At 45.9% G+C, this 24,849-nt stretch overlaps 1 protein-coding gene across 1 annotated transcript in view; it reads right to left on the bottom strand.

The window, feature by feature from the left end:
- The window catches only part of LOC309561587 (zinc finger CCCH domain-containing protein 7B-like), a 604,923-nt gene that overhangs the window by 108,631 nt on the left and 471,443 nt on the right, over positions 1-24,849 (bottom strand). The window contains exon 19 of the mRNA XM_082265580.1: positions 15,391-15,496. Coding sequence (XP_082121706.1) covers positions 15,391-15,496 — 106 coding nt within the window. The remainder of the gene's footprint in view (positions 1-15,390; positions 15,497-24,849) is intronic.

Here is a 24,849-nt window from a genome sequence, read left to right on the forward strand (position 1 = left end):
GTTTGTTCAAAGAAGAACCAATTAAGTGATCCCCTGTAAAGGGCAGGTCTGACAGAGCCGCTTTGTAAGCCTTGTCCGCAGACCAGCTTTTTAGCCACATCACGCATTTCATGGTTATTCCTACCGCAGATACTCTAGCCGCAAGGGGGACCGCATCTAAAGACGCATCACATATATATTTTAAACCTTGGAGGATTTTGTCTTCCCGTTTGGCAAAGTCAGGGGGAAGCTGTTTCGCTTCCAAATCCCTCTTTAAGAGCTTTGCCCATTCCATAATGGTCTGGGACACCAGAGCGATCGTGAAGACTGTTCTAAGTATTGAGCCCACTATCACATGTAGGTGGCGGGATAGAGTCTCATCCTTCTATCAACAGGGTCTTTAAAGACCGCAGACTCATCCACCAGAATCACAGTGGATTTATTCAGTCTGGAGACTGGGTGGTCCACCTTCAGTGGAACGGACCATTTTTTGATCACAACGTCCACAAAGGAATAGCGTCTCGTGAAACGCTTTGGCACCACTAACGTGTTTAAGGCACCCCCACAGTTCAGTGACAATTTTAACAAAATGTTCCGGACAAGGTAAAACCCTGACCGACTCCGGGTTTAGCGGGTACCAAAAGACACCTGCGTCCCTGACGCGGTAGAATCATCTGCCATTTTAGAGTTTCACTGACACTATAAGTGACTCCACCAGCGCTTTTTCCCCGCACGGATGCAGATGAGGATAATCATCCTCGCCATCTGAATCAGAGTGCGATGACGCAGACCCCTCAGGGTAACTCATGTCCGTGGCGGCCATATCAACCTCAGAATGTGAGGATAAAGAAGAGGCAAGTGAGGGCAATGGGCGTTTTTTAATAGTCCTCTTTATTTTAGGTCCATAGCTTTTGACAACAGGGTTTCAAAAACCGCCATTAAGGCAGACAAGGGTTGCGACCCGGAGGTCCCGCAACACCAAAGAGGGTATCAGTAGGTGATACTTGCTCCTGGGACTCCATGTTAACCCAGGGACAGCTCAGTGTCACTTTAAGAACACTGCAAAAGAGAACGGCCCAACACCGCTGCACCAGCAGTACTACAAGTCCCAGCACATTAAGCTGCAATATAGCAGAGTGAGACAGCGACTTGCAGGACCTCAATAGACTCACCACCGCCGGATATTAGGGAGAGCAGAGCCGATCTGAAGTGTACAGAAAACAATCCTCACAGGAAGAGGAAGTACCTTGGTCAGCACCAGAGGGAAAGCCTTGCCACTCACTGCTGTACAGCATTTTTGGGCTCCCAGAAAATAGCCGCCCAATGCATTTCAATGGGGAGACCACAATAAAATGGCTGCTCAATGCATTTCAACCGGGCTGTGCGACTTAGTGTTGTGCGTCTGACCGGGCTGTGCGACTTAGTGTTGTGCGTCTGACCGGGCTGTGCGACTTAGTGTTGTGCGTCTGACCGGGCTGTGCGACTCAGCGTTGTGCGTCTGACCGGGCTGTGAGATTGTGAGTGTTGGGTGACTGACCGGTGTCAAGTGAGTGGAGCGGAATACCAGAGGGTGAGAAGGTAGCGTTAGGAAGCCAGGAAATAGCCACATAGGATAGACTTAAATCGCTGAATCCCCATTAGATTAGATAGTAGGTACAATGCCCGGCGGGTGTGGAGATGCGACTCGGTGTACATCTTGTGATATGTATGCGTTCCTCGGTCATGCGATCGAGGGCGAATACAAATGCGCAAAATGTGAGCACGTTGCTTCCCTGGAAGCTCAGGTCCTGAATCTAGGGAAGCAGCTGGCAACACTGAGACGAATGTCCATACCGGAGGAGAGCCAGGATTGTACCAATCAGGTGCAGGCAGGGGCCTGCACAGAGGTGGGCGGAGTATCAGAGGTGCAGGCATCAGAGCAGAGCAGAGGGGTGACAGTTAGGAGGGGTAGAAGGGGACAAGTCAAGGAGGCTGATCCTGGGCTGGAGCACCCCAATAGATACGCCCCGTTGTGTGATGTTGGGGAAACCAGTCAGGGACCAGCATTGCTGGAGCAGAGTGACGCCCCTAGCTGCCAGGGGACGAACTCCTCCAGTGAGGCCGGGAGAAAGGGAAAGGAAAGACAGGTGCTGGTGGTAGGGGACTCAATTATTAGAAGGGCAGACAGTGTAATCTGTGACATAGACCGTGTGCGCCGAACAGTCTGTTGTTTGCCGGGCGCTCGGGTTCGGCACATCGCGGATCGGGTGAACAGATTATTGGGTGGGGCTGGGGAAGACTCAGCTGTCATGGTACACGTGGGTACCAATGACATAGGCAGAGGAAGACGGAGAGTCCTAAACGATTTCAGGGACTTAGGCGCTAAGTTGAGGACTAGGACCTCCAAGGTAGTATTTTCCGAAATACTACCTGTACCTCGAGCCACACCAGAGAGGCAGCGGGAGATTAGGGAAGTTAACGAGTGGCTGAGGAGCTGGTGTAGTAAGGAGGGTTTCGGGTTCCTGGAGAACTGGGCCGACTTCTCAGTCGGTCACCGGCTCTTTGGTAGGGACGGATTGCACCTAAATGGGGTGGGTGCAGCCGTACTGGGTGAGCGGATGGCCAAAAAGTTAGAGGGGCTTTTAAACTAGGGAATGGGGGGGAGGGTACAGATGTAGAATTAGCCAGTGGAAAGCAAGTTTCAGAGGGCAGAAATGGGGGCATTAGCAGTAGGGTGTTCGGAGCTCCTATACCCAGGGTGGGTACGGGGAAAAATCAAGAGAGCAGCCTAAAAACATCAAAATTACGAGGCTTATATACCAATGCCAGAAGCCTGGCCAACAAGATGGGAGAGCTGGAGCTGCTGATGTTTGAGGAGGACTTAGATTTTGTGGGGATAACTGAGACTTGGTTTGACAGCTCTCATGACTGGATGGCGACCATTCAGGGGTATTCCCTTTATCGCAGAGATAGAGAGGGTAAAAAAGGGGGAGGGGTATGTTTGTATATTAAGAACAGTATACAGGTAAATATGAGGGATGATATTAATAATGGAGCTATGGACGAGGCAGAATCCCTATGGGTAGAGCTTCAAAGGAAAGGCACGGTGGGGAAGGTAATATTGGGCGTATGCTATAGGCCCCCAAACCAGAGTGAGGAGGGTGAGGTGGACCTCATGTTACAGATAGGATTGGCAGCAAGGATGGGAAATGTCATTATAATGGGGGACTTTAATTATCCTGATATAGACTGGGCAGAAGGAACCGCGCATTCAGCCAAGGCTCGGCAGTTCCTAAATGTTTTGCAGGACAATTTCATGGGTCAGATGGTGAATGCACCGACAAGAAACAATGCGGTACTTGACCTACTGATTACCAACAATACAGACCTGCTCACGGATATAGAAATACGGGACAACTTAGGGAACAGTGACCATAGGTCAATTGGTTTCAGTATTAATTACAGTAATAGGAAACACAAGGGTAATATAAGGACACTGAATTTCAAAAGAGCCAATTTCCCTAAACTGCGCTCACTGCTAGAAAATATCAAATGGGATAGAACCCTGGGAACAAAGAACACGGAGGAAAAATGGGAGTGCTTCAAGAGCATACTTAACAAGGGGGTGGGCCAGTGCATTCCACTGGGAAATAAATTTAAAAGAGCAAAACTAAACCCTGGGTGGCTAAACTCCAACATAAAAATGTATATTAGAGCTAAAGAAAAGGCCTTCAAAAAATACAAGACTGAGGGGTCATTGGCAGCATTTAAGCATTACAAAGAGTGTAATAAGAAATGTAAAGATGAAATCAGGGCGGCTAAAATAGAACACGAGAGACATATAGCGGAGGAGAGTAAAAAGAACCCCAAGAAATTCTTTAAGTATATAAACAGTAAGAAAGCGAGGCCAGAACACATTGGCCCCATAAAAGATGATAAAGGAAAAATGGCCACTGAGGACAGAGAAAAGGCGGAAGTGTTAAATAATTTCTTTTCTTCAGTCTTCACAAAGGAATCGGGGGGCTACACGAACCCCGCTTGTAAGGCCGAACTAAATAATACACCTCAGGAAGTGCCGCCATGGCTAACAGAGGATAGACTTAGAGCTAAACTAGAGAAACTTAACATAAATAAATCCCCGGGACCGGATGGCTTGCACCCAAGGGTTCTGAATGAGCTCAGTCAGGTGATTGCCAGACCATTATTCTTGATCTTTAAGGATAGTTTACAGACAGGTATGGTGCCAGCTGATTGGAAAAAAGCCAACGTGGTACCAATATTTAAAAAGGGGCCGAGATATATCCCGGGTAACTATAGGCCGGTCAGCCTAACATCTGTAGTCTGCAAAATTTTGGAGGGGATGATAAGGGACCACATACAAGACTTTAGTAATGAAAACGGTATTATAAGTAGTAATCAGCATGGATTCATGAAAAATCGTTCATGCCAAACCAATCTATTAACCTTCTACGATGAAGTGAGCTGCCACTTAGATAAAGGTAAGCCGGTGGATGTGGTGTATCTGGACTTTGCAAAGGCCTTTGACACCGTTCCCCACAAACGCTTACTGTACAAACTAAGGAAGGTAGGTATGGACCATAAGGTGAGTACCTGGATAGAGAACTGGCTCCAGGGGAGAGTACAGAGGGTGGTGATTAATGGGGAGTACTCGGATTGGGCGGGTGTGGAAAGTGGGGTCCCCCAGGGTTCTGTCCTGGGACCAATCCTGTTTAATTTATTCATAAATGATCTAGAGGAGGGGATATCTAGTACAATCTCAGTATTTGCAGATGATACTAAATTAGGCATGCCAATATCTTCTATGCAGGATGTGGAAATCTTGCAAGCAGACCTGAACAAAATAACGGGGTGGGCAACTACATGGCAGATGAGATTTAATGTAGAAAAATGTAAAGTAATGCACTTGGGGGCCAGAAACCAGAAAGCAAGCTACTCACTAGGGGGGGAACCTCTGGGTGAGTCTAGGATGGAAAGGGACCTGGGGGTACTGGTAGACAACAGGCTTGGAAGTGGCATGCAATGCCAAGCCGCTGCAAGCAAAGCCAACAGAATACTGGGTTGTATAAAAAAGGGGATTCACTCCAGAAATAAAGAGATTATTCTTCCACTCTACAAGACTCTGGTCCGGCCACATCTGGAGTATGCTGTCCAGTTCTGGGCACCGGTCCTCAGGAAGGATGTGCTGGAACTGGAGAAAGTCCAGAGAAGGGCAACAAAAATAATTAGGGGAATGGAGGACATCGGCTATGAGGAAAGACTACAAGCACTGAACCTATTCTCTCTGGAGAAGAGACGCTTGAGGGGGGATATGATATCAATGTACAAATACTGTACTGGCGACCCGAGCATAAGGAACAAACTATTTAGAGTAAGGGAATACAATAAGACACGTGGCCACTCACTAAAACTAGAGGAAAGGCGGTTTAACCTTAAAGTGCGTAAGGGGTTCTTCACTGTAAGAGCGGTAAGGATGTGGAATTCTCTTCCGCAAGCAGTCGTATCAGCGGGGAGCATTGATAGTTTCAAAAAACTATTGGATGGACACCTTAAAGACCACAACATACAGGGGTATACAATGTACGGTTAAAAGCAAACACACACACATAGGTTGAACTGGATGGACTTGTGTCTTTTTTCAGCCTCACTAACTATGTAACTATGTAACTAATGGGAAACTACTAACAAATGGCTGCCGAGCCTTTGTACAGCTGATCTACATGAAAATGGTAGTGTCATCAGCACGCCATACGGTCTACAGGATCCCCTGAGGGGTCCAGCAATCAATCAGGCATAGGGGGGCCCTGACAGGGACCCCCACCAGGATTAACCCCCTCAGTGGACCGAGAGATCAGCGGCATCTGCGCCCCCACCCCCCCGGAGGGGCCCCATCGCCTACTACAGTCCCTGCACCGTACCCGACTAAGGTAGAGACCCCCTATGACATAGTTGGGAGGATTTCCTGCGGGGGGGGGGGGGGAGGCCTTGGATAGTCGAAGGGGGATGATTCCTAGGGACCCCACATACAAGGGGGGCTATGGGGGTAACCCGAGGGTTCGACCGACCCAGGGAGATGGCAAGAGATATGGGGGGGACACTACTCACCATACCAATGATATTCATAGTTACATAGTAGGTGAGGTTGAATAAAGACAATAGTCCATCCAGTTCAACCTGTGTAGGTGTGTGTGGCTGTAATCATCTCACATAGCCCTTAATATTCTGATCCTTGAGATGTACGTCTAATAGTCTTTTGAAAGCCACCATACTACCCCCAGAAACCACCTCTTGTGGTAGAGAATTCCACAATCTTGTAGCCCTAACAGTAAAGAACCCCCCACGCTGCCTGAGATTAAAACGCTTCTCCTCTAATCGCATTGTATGCCCCCGAGTCCTTATGCAATCCCTTCGACTGAACAGCTTTTTTTCTAAGCTGAGATCCCCATTGAGATATTTAAAAATTGCTATCATGTCCCCCCTCAAGCGTCTCTTCTCCAGGGAGAATAAATCAAGCGTTTGCAGACGCTCTTCATAATCAAGGTCCTCCAATCCCCTAATCAGTTTAGTTGCCCTTCTCTGGACTCTCTCCAGCTCCAACACATCCCTCCTGAGGACCGGCGACCAGAACTGGACAGAATACTCCAGATGCGGTCGGACCAGAGTTTTATAGAGTGGAAGGATTATAGACTTATCTCTGGAATACATCCCTTTCTTTATGCATGCTAATATTCTGCTAGCCTTGGCAGCTGCCGCTTGACATTGCATGCTGTTGCCTAGTCTATCAACCAAGACTCCCAGATCTTTCTCCATTTTTGATTCCCCCAAGGGTTCCCCTCCTAATGTGTATTGTGCTTTTATGTTTCTAGTCCCCAAGTGCAAAACCTTACACTTCTCCACGTTAAACCTCATTTGCCAAGTCGTTGCCCACTCAGTTATTTTGTCCAGGTCATCCTGTAGGATATCTGCTTCATGCTGTGCAGTTATTGCCCTGCCCAATTTTGTGTCATCTGCAAAAACTGATATCGAACTTCTGATCCCGACCTCAATGCTGTTTATGAATAAATTGAACAAGGTTGGTCCCAGGACTGAGCCTTGGGGGACCCCGCTTATTACCTCAGACCAGTCTGAGTATGCGCTGTTCATTACCACCCTTTGGACCCGCCCTTTTAGCCAGTTCCGTATCCAAGAGCAAACCCTGCTGTCGATACCTGCAGACCTTATTTTATAAATTAAGCGCTTATGGGGAACTGTATCAAACGCCTTAGCGAAATCTAGGTACACCACATCCACTGGTCTGCCCCTATCTAGCTCACAGCTCACTTCCTCATAGAATGTTAACAGATTGGTTTGACAAGAATGCCCATTTGTAAACCCGTGCTGGTTACTGCTGATGATGCTATTGTCTTTAGCAAACTCTACAATATAGTCCCTTATCATCCCCTCCAGAAGTTTACATACTACTGATGTCAGACTGACAGGCCTATAATTTCCCGGTATATGCCTCTGACCCTTTTTGAATATCGGAATCACGTTTGCTTTCCTCCACTCCCCTGGTACATCTCCTGTCCTAATACTGTTCGCAAAGATCAGGAACAGTGGTCTGGATATAACCTTACTGAGTTCCTTGAGTACTCTCGGATGTACGCCATCCGGGCCTGGTGATTTGTTTGTGTTAAGTTTATCCAGCCTTACCCCGATTTCACCCTCTGTTAGCCATATTCGGGTGGGCGCCACTCCGGACAGACCAACTCTCATAGTTACATAGTTAGTGAGGTTGAAAAAAGACATCAGTCCATCCTGTTCAACCTATGATGTGTGTGTGTGTTTGCTTTTAACCGTACATTGTATACCCCTGTATGTTGTGGTCTTTAAGGTGTCCATCTAATAGTTTTTTGAAACTATCAATGGTCCCTGCTGATACGACTGCTTGTGGAAGAGAATTCCACATCCTTACCGCTCTTACAGTGAAGAACCCCTTACGCACTTTAAGGTTAAACCGCCTTTCTTCAAGTTTTAGTGAGTGGCCACGTGTCTTATTGTATCTCCTTTCTCTGAATAGTTTGTTCCTTATGCTAGGGTCGCCAGTACAGTATTTGTACATTGATATCATATCCCCCCTCAATCGTCTCTTCTCCAGAGAGAATAGGTTCAGTGCTTGTAGTCTTTTCTCATAGCTGATGTCCTCCATTCCCCTAATTATTTTTGTTGCCCTTCTCTGGACTTTCTCCAGTTCCAGCACATCCTTCCTGAGGACAGGTGCCCAGAACTGGACAGCATACTCCAGATGTGTCCGTACCAGAGTCTTGTAGAGTGGAAGAATAATCTCTTTATTTCTGGAGTGAATCCCCATTTTTATACAACCCAGTATTCTGTTGGCTTTGCTTGCGGCGGCTTGGCATTGCATGCCACTGCCAAGCCTGTTGTCTACCAGTACCCCCAGGTCCCTTTCCATCCTAGACTCACCCAGAGGTTCCCCCCCTAGTGAGTAGCTTGCTTTCTGGTTTCTGGCCCCCAAGTGCATTACTTTACATTTTTCAACATTAAATATCATCTGCCATGTAGTTGCCCACCCCGTTATTTTGTTCAGTTCTGCTTGCAAGATTTCCACATCCTGCATAGAAGATACTGGCAAGCCTAATTTAGTATCATCTGCAAATACTGAGATTGTACTAGATATCCCCTCTAGATCATTTATGAATAAATTAAACAGGATTGGTCCCAGGACAGAACCCTGGGGGACCCCACTTTCCACACCCGCCCAATCCGAGTACTCCCCATTAATCACCACCCTCTGTACTCTCCCCTGGAGCCAGTTCTCTATCCAGGTACTCACCTTATGGTCCATACCTACCTTCCTTAGTTTGTACAGTAAGCGTTTGTGGGGAACGGTGTCAAAGGCCTTTGCAAAGTCCAGATACACCACATCCACAGGCTTACCTTTATCTAAGTGGCAGCTCACTTCATCGTAGAAGGTTAATAGATTGGTTTGGCACGAACGATTTTTCATGAATCCATGCTGATTACTACTTATAATACCGTTTTCATTACTAAAGTCTTGTATGTGGTCCCTTATCATCCCCTCCAAAATTTTGCAGACTACTGATGTTAGGCTGACCGGCCTATAGTTACCCGGGATATATCTCGGCCCCTTTTTAAATATTGGTAACTCTCCACCTGGGGTGGTAGTGCTGACAGCCAGGGGATACGCTGCGACAAGCCAAACCAGGTTGCGTGTATCCCGGCAAGGTGTTCCACTTGCGGGCCAGCCCGCGTCCAGTGGGACTATGTAATGGCGAGGCCTAGTGCGGAGCTGCGACATGCACACGCTCGCTGCCCAGACTGGGAGACCACATAAGGATCTAGAATATCCAGTCCAACGCCTAGTCTGGCTGTTGATTGTAGTTCTCTCAGGAACATAACTAGATAAAAAAAAATAAAAAATAGACAAAAGGTTAAATTTTTGCATAAAAAACATGCTAGGACTGAAATCCCAGCAGGGAACCAGGTCCTTACTCCTGACTAGGCAGAAAACTGAATGCCTACAGCAGAGTGAGTGTATACCTCCAGGGACTGCCCCAGAGGCATGGTAAAGATTTTTCCTGCCTAGTGTCCTACTCCTGTAGGGGGCAGCATAACCCATTTGTTAGGAAGAATATGGAGCTGCATCTGTCAATGAACGATCGAGAAAATAAAATTATCAGCAGCTCGCACAAATCTGATCTGGGTAGTCTAAGAAGAAGCAGCGCTTATTATTATTACAAAAAAGTGGCAGCACAACTCATAGTCCAACTAGAGCATGTTAAGGTTTTCTTTTATTCACCAGACTCTATAGATTGTCCAGAGAACAGATTAAAGCAGCATTTGATGTCAGCTGTTGTAGACCAACAGATAGAGAGGTATTGCTGTTATACTGAAGGTTGTCTCCTACTAAAATGATCAAATGTAGGATTAGCCATGTACCTGAGAGAATGTCCTAAGCCCCTTACTGACCCTGTGTGCAGATTTCTTACTGTGGGGTCAGTACCTGGTTATGTTAACCAGAAGTCAAGCTATTTGAGTTAATCAAAGTCTAAAAGAAACTGAGTTCTATAAAGAGATCTGTAAAACATGACCTGCTAGTGGTCCCCAAGGACAGATCTGAGAAACACTGAATTACACAATTCTCTGACATATACCGTATGTTAACTTCGTAAAATTATAGAAACTCCTAACCAGTATTAATAAAAAAAAAAAAAATGCTGTCACATTTACTTTTGCTCTCAAGCTGTCAAACTATCAGATGACTGGTGTCATAACTGATCACATATACAGCATCAGTCAGTTACAGATCAGGACTAAGATGGCAGCTTTCTTAGCTGAAAAGGACAGGAGGGCTTAGTTGTGCTTTTTTTTTTAATCAGATCATTTTTATTGAGAAAAAGAAAAGTTTTTTTTAGAACAACAAAACAACAATACAGAAAAGGTACACCGAGCTACAGAGCGTAAAGATGCATAAAGTACAAATGGTTAAACATCAGCAGGGTGGACACAACCATACAGCGACATAGTATAATGTGATATCCTAAAGAATGTATCAATAGAAGTCACCAATAAGTGCATTCTAAATGGCCGTGTACCCCACATTCGACTAAGCAACTCCCCAGGAGCCAGGTAGGATGACAATACAAGGATCAATTATATTCATTAAGCCAAATCAAAAAGGGGGCTCCCAGGGGTTATAAGAAACCTCCCAGACCGACTGTCCGCACTGAGAGATAGCCACCTACAGGTAGCAACAGGAGGTCAACCATACAGCACCCTGGTAGCAGTGTAAAAGAGAAAGAAGAAAGACCCCCAAAGGGCAAAAGAGTAAGAAAGAAAACAAAACATACGTCCCAATGGTGAATAGCCTCCACGTTCCACCTCCCCGAAAACAGGAATCCACTGCACATAGTCAACAACTCTATACAGTCGCTGTAAGCTCCCCCTCATTACATTACATACAAAACAAACTCCAATATGCAAATAAGTACCGCAAAGCTAGGAGGTGTTCACTACCCCCATTATCCTGTTTGTCACCAAATGAAGAGGGGCTAAGCCTGGGACATCCAGCCCCCAGATACGTTCAAATTTCAGGGCGCTTCCTCTGTGCTTATAGGCAAGATCCTCCCTGACCAAAAAGCAATTTAACCTCCTCTGTCCACTCAGCATGGGTAGGGGCGTTTGGGGAGATCCAGTTCCTCGCTATCAATTTCCTAGCAAGGAACAGGGTCCGAAGGACCGCAATATGCACCCCAGGGGTATATAGCTCTTCATCTAGCCAGCCCAAAATGCAGAGCTTGGGATCCAGAGGAAGGGTCAGCTTCCATATAGAGTTTACAGAGTGTAACACCACAGTCCAGTAGCGGTGCAACTTCGGACATTTCCAAAGCATATGGAGGAGAGTGCCTGTATGTATCCTACACCGAGGGCAGAGCGGGGAGTCCCTTCTCCGCCAACGGTGCAGGCGTTGAGGAGTCCTATATGTGCGGTGTATGATAAATAACTGGATGAGTTTTTGAGAGGAGGACAACGAAACTAAGTACATTGTCCAGGATACCTATCCATTCTTCCGATGAAATCCATCCACGGCCCAATCCTCCCGACATTTAAAGGACATAGTGTTGTGATAAATGGGTGCGCTGACAAATCAAAGCTGCTACCTGAACTGTGTATAGTGTAAATGGAATAGGTGAATAGGTGCGCTAAATGAAAAGAAAATCACACTGTATACATAACAAATGTACAAACAAATGAATATAGTGCTTTTCTAAATAAGGACCAAATTGTCAAAAGGTGATATTGCACAAAAACATGAATAAAACCACATTTGTGAAGTGCACAAAATAAAGACAACAAAAGTCCCAATTCCTGAAATAATCAAATCCAAACAGTGTTCTCAAGTGAAAATAATAAAGTACATAGAAGTCAAAGTGCTGTGCCTTGTGCTTAGTAACTGAAGATCCCGCCACCAGAGGGCTTGCCTCCTTACCAGAGATGTTAAGTAGGTAGACAGAGATTCTCACTACTTGGTAGGAAGGAGATATCTGTGAATAGGTCACCCCGTGATAAGATATAAGTGGCCTCTTACCAACTTCTGGGAAAAAGCAGGCACAAACACTATCCACTGCTGGATGCTTCCTGTGTGGATCGATTATAGGAAGATATGATCCCGCTCCTGCTATCGGTTCCTTAATGCTTTGGACTTCCACAACTGGACATGTATAGGGCAAAAAAGAGGACCATAGCATAATACCCCAAATATCGGTTTATTAAGGAAAGTAATGCACTTACATGAAAAAACAGGGGATATGAGCGTAGTATGCGATTACACAGATCCCGGCTGCAGACCGGGCTTGTGTGTGACGTCACGTGGCGGCGCGACACGCCTCCTCTCTAACGCCGTTTCCTCTCAATGGGCTTCTTCCGAGATAGGAGGCTATGTATACAGTGTGATTTATAGTGTGTGTTATGTATACAGTGTGATTTTCTTTTCATTTAGCGCACCTATTCACCTATTCCATTTAAAGGACATAGACTTCGATATGTGATCCATGAAAGAGATATACAGGGAGAAAATTTGTCCCCTTTTAACCGCCGAACCCAACAAATTAATCAGGATTACACAAACTCCAAACTGAGCCCCTGGCCTGCGACGCAAGGGCATGGCGCAGTTGCAAATATTGAAAAAACAAGGAGTTAGGTAAGCCAAATTCCGTACGCAGCACCTGAAAGTCCTTAAGGGTACCTCCCCCATACAATTGCACGATAAATTTAATTCCAAACCTTTCCCAGTTCAAAGAGTCCCTAAGTTTATCTAGTTCCTGATAGTTAGCGTTAGGAGTGATGCGGGAGAATTTAGTGTACCCTTAGTAGCCAAAGTGTTGCTTGGCCCTGCGCCAAGTCCTATCTAACAAAAGAAGGGTGGGAAACTGGGGAGATGTCCCCAAGATTCCAGCTTCCAACGATTCAATCAATGAGCCAGTTGCCAAATGAGTCACCAGGATCCTCCTGATCGGGTCACCATCGTCCTCCCGCAGCCAGCCCGTCAGATGTTGCAGTTTGGCAGCCAAATAATAATAAAGCGGGTTGGGGACCGCGAATCCACCACCGTCTTTAGCCTCTTGAAGTGTCTCCAGGCGAATCCTAGGAGACTGCTTCTTCCAGATGAGCGCACGGTAAACCGTGTTAAACTTTTTGAAAATGTGGATTGGAATCCATAGGGGCGCATTGTGCAAGGCATAGAGCAACTGCGGGTTCCAGATCATTTTGAGCAAATTACATCGGCCGACAACCGACAGAAGCAATTTGACCCAACTGGCTAACTGTGCCTTAAACCTGTGAAGTAGGGGAAGAACATTAAGCTTAACATAGCGACCTATATCAGAGTGTACCCTAATTCCCAGATATTTGAACTCCTCCACCACCAGCACCTGAGACGCTGATGGCGGCAGGGCCTCCCCCAAAGGGTCTAAAGGCATCAGGACAGACTTATCCCAGTTAATCTGGAAGCCCGAGAAGGATCCAAATCTGCGAATCAGGGTCATGAGTTCAACCAGGGAACCTGAAGTGTCACCCAGGAATAGTAGGGCATCATCAGCATAAAGCGCAATTTTCTCCTCCGCCTTCCCCTGCCTAAACCCGTGAATCGCAGGTAAGTGTATGAGTTAGGTAAGCCAAATTCCGTACGCAGCACCTGAAAGTCCTTAAGGGTACCTCCCCCATACAATTGCACGATAAATTTAATTCCAAACCTTTCCCAGTTCAAAGAGTCCCTAAGTTTATCTAGTTCCTGATAGTTAGCGTTAGGAGTGATGCGGGAGAATTTAGTGTACCCTTAGTAGCCAAAGTGTTGCTTGGCCCTGCGCCAAGTCCTATCTAACAAAAGAAGGGTGGGAAACTGGGGAGATGTCCCCAAGATTCCAGCTTCCAACGATTCAATCAATGAGCCAGTTGCCAAATGAGTCACCAGGATCCTCCTGATCGGGTCACCATCGTCCTCCCGCAGCCAGCCCGTCAGATGTTGCAGTTTGGCAGCCAAATAATAATAAAGCGGGTTGGGGACCGCGAATCCACCACCGTCTTTAGCCTCTTGAAGTGTCTCCAGGCGAATCCTAGGAGACTGCTTCTTCCAGATGAGCGCACGGTAAACCGTGTTAAACTTTTTGAAAATGTGGATTGGAATCCATAGGGGCGCATTGTGCAAGGCATAGAGCAACTGCGGGTTCCAGATCATTTTGAGCAAATTACATCGGCCGACAACCGACAGAAGCAATTTGACCCAACTGGCTAACTGTGCCTTAAACCTGTGAAGTAGGGGAAGAACATTAAGCTTAACATAGCGACCTATATCAGAGTGTACCCTAATTCCCAGATATTTGAACTCCTCCACCACCAGCACCTGAGACGCTGATGGCGGCAGGGCCTCCCCCAAAGGGTCTAAAGGCATCAGGACAGACTTATCCCAGTTAATCTGGAAGCCCGAGAAGGATCCAAATCTGCGAATCAGGGTCATGAGTTCAACCAGGGAACCTGAAGTGTCACCCAGGAATAGTAGGGCATCATCAGCATAAAGCGCAATTTTCTCCTCCGCCTTCCCCTGCCTAAACCCGTGAATCGCAGGATGAGCTCTTATAGCCGCCGCCGCCGCCAGGGGCTCCACAGCAAGGGCAAACAGCAGGGGCGACAATGGGCATCCCTGCCGTGTGCCCCTATGCAATGGGAAAGATTGAGAGAGTGTGTTATTAACCCGGAGACACGCAGTGGGCAAAGTGTACAGCAGTTGTATCCACTTAATGAAAGCCGGCCCGAACCTCATTTGTTCTAGCACCACCCATAGATACCTCCGCTCCACGCTATTGAAGCCCTTTGGCGGCATCGAGCGATAGGATCGCCATGTGACCACAGTTGTCTGGTGGAAGTTGCATATTCAAAAACAGTCTACGGATATTGGTGGCCGTGGATCTTCCGGGTATGAACCCGGACTGATCCCCGTGGACAAGCTTAGCAACTACTTTAGCAAGGAGTTTCAGATCTGTCGCCAAAAGAGAGATGGGCCAATATGATTCAGGGTAAGTCGGATCCTTCCCGGGCTTCAAAAGAACCACTACCACTGCCTCATACATGGATGGGGGAAGTACTCCCATGTCATAGGAGGCCATGACGGTGCGCAGTAGTTCTGGCAAGAGCACCCCATCAAAAGCTTTGTATAGTTCTATAGGAATCCCATCCGTACCCGGGGCTTTTGAGTTGGGAAACGTTGCTAGGGCCTCCTGGAGTTCCTCCAATTTAATTAGTTCTGCTTTAATGTGATTTAATACAACCTGATCAACTGTTTAGGAGACTATGATAAGATTTCATAAGAACAAGAAAAAGTTTTGATAAAGCCCTTCTCACCTCATACTGCTGTGGAAAGGTGCGAATGGATGGAAGCGGTCGGATGGGAACCCACTTCTTTTTGGAAGCAGACATCAGAAGAAATACACGCTTATCTTTTGTCCAGCTGCCAAAAACATAGGAAGAGGAATATAAATATTTAAATGCATTACACATCAGTGGTTTTCAACTTTTTACACCAATGTCTGCAAAACCACAAACTATGAATTTTTCCTTATCTGCAACACCAGTCTATTCAGTTCAACATATGCATGTGTGATTTTTATGCTCTAACAATTCCTATAGCCCTGAATATTCTGCTTTCTGAGGAAGACATCTAAAAGTTTTTTAAAGTTAACACGCTCAGTTTGTACCTCTTCCGTTTTAACTGCTCTAACAGTGAAGAACCTTTTTTGCAATCTGCAAGGCTAAACCTTCTTTCTTCTAACCGCAGATTGTGCCCTCTTCTGGGGCTTTAGAGCAAAACATTTGTTACTGTCACTGACCTTACCCAATATATTTTTACATTGTAATTATTTCCCTTCTTAGGATGCTTTCACACTGCAGCACTTGTAAAACATGCTATGTGTTTTTTATTGTGTTACATTAAAAGCATTCGAGGTAGCTGGTTGTCAAGGATGTCATCAAGTTCTAGCTCCTTAACAACCAGCTAATCACTATTTGGTAAAGACGCCAGCGGGTGCTGACACGATTATTTACTGGTTTAGTAAATAGCACCCACCAGCGTCCTTAATTAGTGATAACTACATTTTTGCCTTCCCCCAGTACTTTCTTGGCGGTCAGCATGCTCCATAGGAGCGATGCTACCATAGACAGGGGGAGGAGTCAAATAGACTGGAATTGTTGGAAGGCAGTCGGAGGGGCAAGCAACCATGTTGTAGAGACAGACAGGTCTAAGGGCAAAAAGTGGAGAGGCAAAAGGATGTGGAACTCTAGCCTGTATGCCTTAGACACTATATTGCAGACAAAAAAAAAAAAAGAAATGCCCTGAGTCCAGGCAGCCCAAAAAAGGACTGCAGATCACTCCCCCCCCCACTTTGCAATAGTGGGGGACTCCCTTCACCGCAAAGAGGACTTGATAACACAGGCTTCAACACTTGTGGACTCAAGGACTTGTGACAGAACTGATTAGGACTTTACCTTTTTAGCAGTGGTATGGGAGGAACAAAAAGAAAAGAAAAAGAAACCATGGAAAAAGCGACACTGGATAAGGGTACCTTATATGAATATTATGTGGGAGAAAAAAAAAAAAAAAAACATTTACAAAAAGTGTCATATGCTCCACTGGCAAAAACCTGTCTGTGTAAGTAAAATCCCAAAATCCCACTGACCCTGGTCCCCCACAAACCCCTTTCAACCCTCAAAACACGCCATGTGATCCACCACCTAAAACAAATTCCTCCTCTAGCAGCAAAATATATCATGAATATTACTATGTGCAATTGGAATAAAAAGAAGCTTATCAGTCAAATGCAACTCCAGAACTCTATATGGAAACAATACAAAACCATAATGATATACTGTGTTAATGGAAGGCCTATCCAACAAAGTAATGGCCTATTTCATCCATACAGGTCCCCTTACACGCCCTTTCTTGCTCGTCGGAATATCAGAATGATGCACAGTCCCATAGTCCCAACATGCAGTAAAAAATGGATACTGGCTCCAAAGCCTTTATAGCAGGGACTGTACATTAGGAGGGCAAAGGAATCCTGAAACAAGCTCTTGAAATAAAACGTGGCAATGTATGTACCAAGCTGATGCTGTTCAGATAACCTGATGGTATATGGATTACACAAGGTCTCAATGTGGGCAACTGATGTATAAATGCAGCAGCCTTACAGCACAGTTCTCCTACAGCTCATGTGTAGCCAATATAACTAGTGTCTTAATAGGCCAATTGTTTATACCTGGATGTCTGTCCCATCCCTCCTGTAGGCACGGGACTGCTGGAAGAAACAGAACCCTGCCAACATTGAAGTTGCTATGTCGGCTACACCGACACTTGCTCCCAGGCTGAGAGGAGAGCCAGAAACACTGTCTAAAACATGCCGGCTAGGATAGATAGCACAGGTACAGACCCAGCAGGGCACTGTGGGATCAAAAAAGGAAGCTTACTAGGTCTGTACCCCTCCTTGGGGCTATGCGTTCTTCAATACCCGCTGATACAGCTTGTCCCCCGTTGAGATGCAAGGCAGTCTGTAGCTATAGTACATTTACCGGCGCAAGATCGTGGCTGTTAATACAAACAAGCATCCATGTGGGCTGCACTGTTACATAGTTAGTCAGGTTGTAATAAGACACAAATCCATCTGGTTCAACCAAGAAAAAAAAAAAAAAACAGTATTGAAAAACCCAACCATACAATCCCATATACACAATCCTTTACCCGCAGTTGATCTAGAGGAAGGCAAAAAAACCCCAGCAAAGCATGATCCAATTTGCTACAGCAGGGGGAAAAAAAATCCTTCCTGATCCCCCGCCGAGAGGCAATCGGATATTCCCTAGATCAACTGTGAGGACGTAGAAGGCAGGCCAAGTGAGCTTGACATTGTCATCCAGAAGCAATGATGCCATGATGGACAAGTTGGGCAGTAACTCAGTAGAGGATGCCGACTGGCAGCGTTTACATCACAGGCGACCTTTGGTCTCTATGAGAGCACAGATTTTCCCATTAGGTCTGCCTCTTTAGGTAAAAAAAAGGGAATAGGGAGTATCCAAGAGATAAATAGAGATTACGAGGCATGGAGACTGAGGTGACAGAGTTTTGAGAGGAACCCTGAACAACCTCATCATGGTCCCGTATACAGTGTGTACAGGTTAGTCCCCACATCCATTTGTCCTTCTGTCTGATGTTACATAGTTAGTCCTTCTGTCTGATGTTACATAGTCTGGTTAAAACAAAAAAAGACACAAGTCTATCTAGTTCAAACAATACAAAAAGGGGAAAAAAAATGGATTTTTTGTTACCATAAAATCCCTTTCTCCGAGTTAATTGACGGACACAGCACCCACCCCTCTATGGAGTTTTCTTCTTTGACACTGCTTGTGACTGACTGGAGACTTATAGCAGAGAGGGGGTTTTATGCCCAGAGAGGACTGCCCATAGCAGAAGTTTTTTTTCTGCCTAGTGTCCTACTCCTGTAGGTGGGGCTATAAAACCCTGTTTAGTTATAAATAAGGAAGAATCAAATGTGTTCGTCAATGAACTCAGAGGAAGGGATTTTATGGTGAGTAACAAAAAATCCAGTTTTCCCCCCTTTTTGTATTGTTTGAACTAGATAGACTTGTGTCTTTTTTTGTTTTAACCAGACTATATAACATCAGACAGAAGAACAAATGGATGTGGGGACTAACCTGTACACACTGTATACGGGACCATGATGAGGTTGTTCAGGGTTCCTCTCAAAACTCTGTCACCTCAGTCTCCATGCCTCGTAATCTCCATTTATCTCTTGTACCACCCTAGGGGGTGCCTGAGAGAGCAAGAAAAAAAAAAAAAAAAAAACAGAAATACGCCTGCAAAACTTTGAGGCCAAAACTAGCATCGAAAGATGCCAACACATCAACTGAACAGACCTTAGTAAACATGTGCACAGACAAACAGGTCAAGGTGCCCTTGCTGCCAACCTATTGCTTTGATGTCTAGGTAATACCGCACAGGCTGAGGAAAAGAGGAATGACAAGAGGAATGACAAGGGGAAGGGGCAAAGCTCCAAACTCAATACACCAGTGAACATGCAGCACTCCAGGAGGTAGACTATCCAGGTGGAATTCTCAACTTCAGAAGAAAATTGATGGAGTGTGTGATGGTGCTAAGGTGTTATAGGTAGAAATGTATATGGGTGCACAAACTTTAAAGACTTGGAAGGACTAGGGCAGCGGTAATAACTGGATTTTGTCTTACTGTAAAATCCTTTTCTCTGAGGTTCACTGACGTGTCTTCTAGACTTTTGGGCTTATGCTGCTTTCTCTTCAGGAGTAGGACTAGGCGGAAACAATTTTGGCTACACCCCTGAGGCAGTCCCAGAGGGTATACCATCATTTCCTGCTATAGGACTTCAGTTTGTAACAAGCAGTGTCATTAGAATACATAACTCAACCCAACAGAGGGACGGGTGAATCTAAGAGAAAAGGATTTTACAGTAAGACAAAAATCCAGTTTTCGATTTCATTCATTGACGGACACAGCTCCATGTCTTCTAGACCCTTGGGATGTTCCAAAGCAGTATCAACATGAGCGGTGGGAAAAACACAGCAATAAATATAATTCTCAACAAGGCTAAACATAGCCAACCAGGTAAAACAGGAGCTCAACCAGGAACAACTGGAGCTCACCACCAGGAAAAACATACACCCGCAAGAGGCGGAAGCCTCTGCAACCGCAGCCTACAAAACTTTGCGGCCAAAAGTAGTATCCAAAGATGTAACTACATCCACCTTATAAGAGTTTGTAAATATGTTTACGGACGACCACGTAGCTGCCTTGCACACCTAAACCACTGACGCCTGGTGACGGAAGGCCCAGAAGGCACTGAGCGCCCTCGTAGAATGCGCCTTGACAGGGAAAGGAGAAACCTGACCCTTAATAGAATAGGCCTGCACCACCATCTGCCTGATCCATTTGGAAATGGTTACGGCAGATGCGGCCTGCCCTTTACGAGGTCCATCCGTAAAAACAAACAAAGAATAGAATTACCAACTCAACTCAGTCACCACCAGACACACACAAATCGCCCTGACCACATCCATGGAATGTAAAGCAATTGCTTTAGGATGTTTTGGCTTAGGACATTAGGATGGGACCACAATATCTTCATTCAAATGAAACCCTGAGACCACCTTAAGAAGGAACGCCTGACAGGGTCGCAACAGGTAAGGTGACCGACAGGACAAGGCAACCAACTGCGATACCCTACCTGCAGAAGTAATAGCGAAGTAATAGGGACTAAAAAGGCCACCTTCTGCGACAGAGTGAGCAGAGGGAGTTCACAAATGCTTTCAAAAGGAGGCTTTTGAAGCATCGAAAGTACCAAATTGAGATCCCACGAAGGTACCAGGGATCGCACCGGAGGAGCCAGCTGGCAAACTGCCTGCACAAAGGTGTGAACCAAGGACTCTGCAGCAAACAGCCTTTGGAAAAATATGGTCAAGGTGGAAATCTGGCCCTTGATGGTGCCCAGAACCAAACATTGGTCTACACCTAGTTGTATGAACTCCAACAAGCAAGAACTCCAACAAGCAAGACACAGAAAAGTAACGGGGAAAAACCCCCCTGGGACTCACATCAAATAATGTACACCTTCCAAACGCGATGATAAACTTTTCTGGAAGTATATTTCCTAGCTTTTAACAAAGTAGGAATCACTGACTCGGACAGCCCTCTGTCCTACAGCACCTGGCTTTCAATAGCCAAGCTGTTAAAGCCAGCGACTGTAAAGCAGGATGGCATTTTGGTCCCTGAGGCTGAAGATCTTTCCTGAGGGGGAGTTTCCAAGGGACGTCTGCTACCAGCCTTACCAGGCCTGCGTACCAAGATCGGCGAGGCCAGTCTGGTGCCTCCAGAATGACTGGAATCCCTTCTACCTCGATTCTGCTTGAATTGGAGGAAAAGTATAAATCAGACGATACTTACCCCAAGGGCCACCAGGGCGTCTGTGGTGTCGGCCAGAGGATCCCTAGTCCTTGACAGGAAACCTCTGCACCTTCCTGTTGAGATGGGAGGCCAACAGGTCCACATCGTGGGTCCCAAACCAAAGGCATAGCTGATGAAACACTTCCGGGTGAAGAGACCATTCTCCCGGATCCAACGTCTGCTGAGTGAGATAGTCTGTTTGCCAATTCTCTACCCCCAGAATGTGCACAGTAGAGAGGGCCGGAACATATAGTTCTGCCCACCTCAAGATGTCAGCTACTTACCGGGCCACCAGGGCACTCCTTGTGCCCCCTTTATAATTGACACGTCACCGATTGTATTCTCACAGGGCATCCCTGCAGACGACCCGTCCACTGAGACAAAGTCTGATCGCTCTCCAGGATGTTGATCGGCAGACTGGACTCCTCTCGAGTCCAAACACCTTGGGCCGAGTACACCCCCAAGACACCTCCCCACCCGGAAAGAATAGCATCCATAGTGATCACTGTCCAAAGGATTTTCCCAGGTGAAGCGCAGGGGAGTGAGGTCACCATATCAGAGACCCCCTCGTACCCCACTAAACAGGATCAGATCATCCAGCGACAGAGGATTGCTCCATTTGGCAAAAATCTCTCTTTGAAGAGTCCTGGTATGGAACTGAGCAAACGGAACCGCCTCGAAGGTGGAAACCATCAGACCCAGCACCTGCATTCAAGTGCTGAGCCACAACCGATGGACAACTGGAGCCGAATCGCATCCTGCAGCTTCAGGAGATTTACTTGTGGAAGAAACACCCAGGCCGATGCTGAATCCAGCATCAGACCCAAGTAGTCCAGCTTGGTGGACGGAGTCAAAGCCGATTTCTGAAAATTCAATATCCATCCGAACGCCTGAAGAGTTTGCACAGTAATGTCCAATCCGGCTTCTAGAGCCGAAGACGACTCTGCACACAGAAGCAGATCGTCCGGGTAACCCAATACCGTGATACCCTTCTGCCTTAGCAAGGCCGGCACTGGGGCCAAGACCTTTGTGAACACCCGAGGAGCTGAGGCGAGACCAAAGAGTAACGCAACGCATTGATAGTGCTCCTCACCCATGGCAAAACGAAGAAAACGTTGATGCCTGACATTTTGGAATATGAAGTTAAGCATCCTTGAGATCGATAGAAGCCAGAAGATCCCCTTGATGAAAAAAACTACTACCGTGTAGATGGACTTCATTCAAAATTTTTGAATCCTCACAAAACGGTTTAGAGCCTTGAGGTCGAAGATCGGACAAACCTTGACTTCCTTTTCGGGAACTGTAAACCGATTTGAATAAAAACCTTAAAAACGTTCTGACTCTGGAACCTGCACAATGACTCCTTCTGCTAACAGGTCCTCCACTGCCCCATAGATGCCCTGTAGCCAAACGTGAGACAGGTGCAAGTTGGAAGGAAAGAACCTTGATGAAGGCAAGGAACGAAACTCGATTTTGTAACATGACTAACTTGTCACATGAGGTGAGTGGATATAGTGGTCCACCAGGAGAAGTGTCTCCATATGATATAAATTTGTATCCCCCTTTGTCACCTGATAAGGAATGGGATGAGGAGGTTGCTCCTGATACCACTGGGGACTCTTGGGAGGCAAACAGAGAGCCTTATTATAATCTTAAGAAAGAAAGGAAAGTAAAGGAGAGACTTTATCCAGTTAAGGGAATAGAGAGCATATTGATCAGATCCAGCATTTGACAGGGGTAACCCATCATGTTCCCTGGACTCCCGGGGAAATTAATACATTTTTAAATGCAATTCCAAAACCAAGGCACAGCCCTCATCTGTTTGCTCAACAAATATGTAACATAGCAAAAAGCTATAGAGTGAACTGGGAAGATATTCTATGTATAATTAAGGGGGTAGCTGGAACAAGTGACTATGAGTTAATACGGGAAGCAGAGTTATACAAGATGGAGGATCAAGGTAAAGGCCCAATTCCAGAAGATTTCCCAAAAGTGGCTCTAAGTGTACTAAGATGAAGGAAGCAATAGGGAAAATTCAAAATGGCTGTTACAGAGGCAGGGCAGGACCCATATTCTGCTGCCCTGGCTCCTATGTTAGTCATAATGTGGGGAACAGGACTTAGAAAATCTATTCAGGATAAGCTATATGCTATCCAGAGTGGAAAACCATGAGTCTGCAAGCTTTGACCACCATCCAATGTACAAAAGAATATGGATGATATGGAGGCAAAGAAGCCACAAAGGGTGATGTTAGCCAGTGAGGTCACTAAAGGACCTAGGGAGGAAGGAGAAAGAAAACATTTCTCCAACCTGACTTGTTACAATTTTGGCAAGCCTGGACATAAGGCAAGAGACTGCCGTCTGCCACGGAGACAGTTCAGAAAACCGTTGGTGAAGAGATTGACTAAATACAATATTGCCAGTAATCTCAGAAACAGATGGCCAGGATGCCTTTGTAAAATTAACCTTAAAATAAATGCAATTTTTTTCAAGAGAAGGAGTTGACCTTTTTGGGGGGACTCAGGGGCCAGTAAAAGTGTAATATGTACACTGTTTCCCCTCTGCCCACAGGGCACACTATGCCAGTGGTGGGATTAAATTATTCCACAATGTTCTATAAAGACCGTGATACAAGACTATCCTCTTCCAAAGAATCAGAAGGCACTCAGGGCAATTTTGGGCCTTGTGGGTTACTGTAGATCCTGGATCCCAGATTGCCAAGCCTTTATATACACACTGACATATAGTAAGATTACACATTTTGAATTAACAGAGAAGCAAAAGCAAGCGATAGAAACATTGAAACAAGCTATTGTGACAAGCCCATGTTTAGCCCCGCCCGTTTACAAAAAGGATTATTTAATTTGTCATGAGGCAAATAATCAAGCATTAAGAGTATTGCCACAGAGATATGGAGAAAGGTATAAACCCGTGGTAAAGAAAACTGCTGAGATAGTATTGGGAAAAACCTTAAATCTAATGGGTGCTTAATCACATTAACCACTTCAGCCCTGGAAGATTTGGCTGCTCAAAGACCAGGCCCTATTTTGCGATTCGGCACAGTGTGACTTTAACGGACAACTGCACGGTCGTGCGACGCTGTACCCAAATTAAATTGATGTCCTTTTTTTCCCCACAAACAGCCTGTAAATATGTCAGAATTGCTAAAAGAACATAGGGGAGGTAGACAAAAGAGATCTACAAAGAGTAAGGTCTATTCAATAAAGGCGGCTGCAGATGCTGTGACTGACATTCCACAAAAGTATACCATATCAGTGTTTGGGGAAGCATTTAAAGCGTGGACTTATGCTCCGTCCTTTACTGGATGGTGACATAAGATGGCGAATAGGATAAATAATTATGCAAATGTAACTAATATATCTAAATTAAAATAAAGTGCAAAGCTTGTGCAAAATCATACCAAAGTGTCCATAATAAATATATAATAAGTTAGTCCATAATGTGATGGGTGACAACGGATATCCAGATAGTAGAAGACACTTGGTGACAATGTAGTTGATAGCAATATACACCTCCACCTCCCCCCTATAGGGGGTACTCCTGGTTTTGACCTAGACGAATCTGGTTTTGATCCCTCTAGGCCTAATAATCAGAGGACTCCGTCTCGCAACAGATATAAAGTACATTTCGATGTTCCCACACATAATAGATATTCTCCTCTGGCCTCTCCTTACACTTACTCTCATTATGAGGGTTTTCAGAGGAGGGGGAGGGGTGGTCCCCCTGGACCGAGAGGAAGGGGCTCTGGTCACCCATACAGAGCACAGAGGGGACACAGAGGAGGGAGGAGAGGCTGACCAAAC

Source organism: Pelophylax lessonae (genome assembly GCF_965119305.1).
Source record: "Pelophylax lessonae genome assembly, chromosome: 8".
NCBI lineage: Eukaryota > Metazoa > Chordata > Amphibia > Anura > Ranidae > Pelophylax > Pelophylax lessonae.